The 2,690-nt window shown below is 55.1% G+C and overlaps 1 protein-coding gene across 1 annotated transcript; it reads right to left on the bottom strand.

The window, feature by feature from the left end:
* Positions 1 to 1,270: 1,270 nt before the first annotated feature.
* IL13 (interleukin 13) lies at positions 1,271 to 2,394 on the bottom strand. The gene is made up of 3 exons (XM_019756024.2): positions 2,155 to 2,394; positions 1,785 to 1,889; positions 1,271 to 1,454 (listed from the first exon to the last, which is right to left on the bottom strand). Exons 1-3 carry the CDS (start codon positions 2,392 to 2,394, stop codon positions 1,347 to 1,349), a joined length of 453 nt encoding a protein of 150 aa, XP_019611583.2. The 3' UTR covers positions 1,271 to 1,346.
* Between the last annotated feature and the right edge of the window lie 296 nt (positions 2,395 to 2,690).

Raw genomic sequence — 2,690 nt, 5'->3', positions numbered from 1 at the left:
TAGGTAGTGAGCTCCCCATCAGAGGAGGTGCCCAAACAGGTTGATGACAAGATCATAAAGGTCATGCATTCAGGCCAAATGACGCTTGGACAGAGGGAGGCAAGAGTTGGAGTGAATTTTAGAGTTGGAGTGAATTTTGAGTTTAAAGTCCTGACGTTACTCCTTGTGTGACCTTGGGCAAGCTACCTTCTCTGCTCTGAGCCTCAGAGAGGTTATGAGGGAGACTCCAGAGGCTGTGTAACTCACTGAGAGCTGTGAACGAGACACCAGAGGCTGGCCATTCCTAAAGAGCTGTGATCATGAGATGACTTCTGAGGTCCCTGTCTGCTCCAGACGCCCTCCTTGGACCTTGAGAGCCTGGCCCAAGCTCCCTCTCCCTCCCTGCAGGTGGTAGGTGGGGGCGCTGCCTCCAGGCCAAGGCCTCCCTCCCAAGGGGCTGGCTTGCTTTCAGCACAGCTCCTGTCACTCACTCCCCCTCCTCCAACAACTGGCTTGCCTCCCCAAGAGCTCCAGAGTCGTAAGAACGCAGGCCAGCATTCAAAGGCCAAAATAAAAGGCAAACACCATCGGCCCTCTTGCCACCATCTTTATTTCTGGCTTCCAGCGTGACAAAGTCAATGAAAGAACTTATTCAACGACCCATCTACACAATCCACACATACCATGTACAGTGTTCTAGGCTGCTCATCTATATATTATTATCTCTGATAACATATTTTAATACTTAACTTTAAATACAGGAAAAACAATAAATTACTCCTTGGCTGAGGGCTGACTGCCCTGCTGGCTGGCAGGACCCCAGTGAGGTAGCAGGATTTTGCACACGGTACTTATTCCCAGGGATTCCTTACACCCACTGCTTTAGTGCTAGAGCCCCTCCCTAGCCCCGGTTCAGACAAACACACTTGTTTAAATAACACACAGTAATAAATAAGACCAAGAGGAAATATGCCTGAGCCACTCTGCCTCAGCTGCCCCTGTGGCAAGTAGATCCCGCTCCCACGGTGTGTCTGGCAAGGGTGGCACCCACTGTAATGCTACAATTTGCTCTAAGGAAGGGAAAGTTGTGTGGGGCAACTTTTTTACCCTTGTCCACCGAGCTTGGAGCCCCGGATGGAGGAGGCCCCACCAGGCTGAGCCCCGGGCACCAAGCCAAGGGGCCGCTGGATTGGCAGGGCTGAAGGCAGGCAGCATGGGCTGAGGTCTAAACTAAGGCGATCTTACCCCCCTCCCTCCCCCTCTTCCCTATCTCCCCAAGAAATTTCTGACATCTGAAAGGAAAAAGACTCAACAACTTAAACAGTCAGGGTCGGCTTCTGCCGATAATACTGCTAGCGTTTCATGCTTCAGTTGAACTTTCCGTGGCGAACGACTTTCCTTGCGTGTCGGAGCAGGTCTTTGGCAAATCGGGAAACCTCGATTTTGGTGTGTCTGATGGGCTGGCTGGAAACCTGCTGTGGGGCAGAGGCCGGTGCGTTAGTGGGACAACGCCAGAGGAAGGACGACCGACACCCGCCAGGGGCTTTCCGGGGACAGGCTTGTTGGATCCTCACAGAAGCCCCCATAGGTGTGTACTGTCATTACCCGCATTTTACAGATGTGGCTACTGAAGCACAGGGAGGAGTCAGGAATCCTCAAGCCCAGGTCTGGAAATCCCAAAGACCATGTCCCTGCTGCCACAGTGGTCCCCCTCCCCGCGGTAGACCCTCAGCAGGTTCCCCTGGAGCTCCCTGGTGAGCCCAGGGCTGGCAGGAGGCAGATGCAGGTGGGGGCAGGGGCCTTACCCCGGCTGAGGGCTTGTGGGAGCACAGTGTTTTCAGTATCCTCTGTGTCTTTTGGATGGCGCGGCAGTCAGAGACGTTGATCAGAGATTCCAGGGCTGCACAGGACTGCAGGGAGGACAGTGTGGCCTGTTAGGCTCTGCTGGGCACCCCCAGCCTATAGCTTGGGTGACACCTTCAGTGGGTTTACAGGAGGAGGGGGACTGAGAAACCTGGCAGAGCTGGGTCTGGGTGGGGGGAGGGGCCCCGATTATGAGGGGAGAGAGAATAGGTCTTGCAGCTTGCTTGGAATCCCCAGCCCTAAGAGCAAGGCTCAGAAAAAACAAGCCCAAGCCTTCAGCCACCTCCCTCCCAGCTTCTGAGGGGTCCTTACCCAGTTAGCCGTCAGGTTGACGTGCCACACCATGCTGCCATTGCAGAGGGATGCCTGGGGGAGCAAAAAGACAGTGAACTGAATGCTGGCAGGGGTCCCAGGCCTGCCCCAACCAGCCCAGGCCAGGCGTCCATGGGGATCAGGCCCCACAAGCATCCGAGGTGTAGCACTGAGGCAGGCCTGGTCCCCCTCACTGTCCCTGAGCCCCATTTCCTGCTCTGCACAGTGGGGGAGACCCATCGTCCAGGGTGTTTGAGCCGAGAGAGGAAGATGGAATGACACAACCAGTGAGGGACATGCCTGTGTGAAGCTTGCCATAGGCAGGGCATGAGGACATAAGATACCAGGCAGGTCAAAAGGGGGCCTGTAGGAAGAGCCAGGCCAAGCAGATGGGAGGCGGCGGGATCCAGTGTATAAACATCCCGGCTTCCGAACTGGGAGGCAGTGCAATTTGGAGCATGTCGGCCAGGCCTGGTTTGAATTAGGCTTTTGTGAATTAACCTCACGGAGGCTTAGTAGTGAAACAGGGTCATCAT

Source organism: Rhinolophus sinicus, linkage group LG10, assembly GCF_036562045.2.
Source record: "Rhinolophus sinicus isolate RSC01 linkage group LG10, ASM3656204v1, whole genome shotgun sequence".
In the NCBI taxonomy this organism is placed as follows: Eukaryota; Metazoa; Chordata; class Mammalia; order Chiroptera; family Rhinolophidae; genus Rhinolophus; species Rhinolophus sinicus.
The sequence above is the reverse complement of the archived record's forward strand: the minus strand, read 5'-3'. Positions and strand labels throughout refer to the sequence as shown.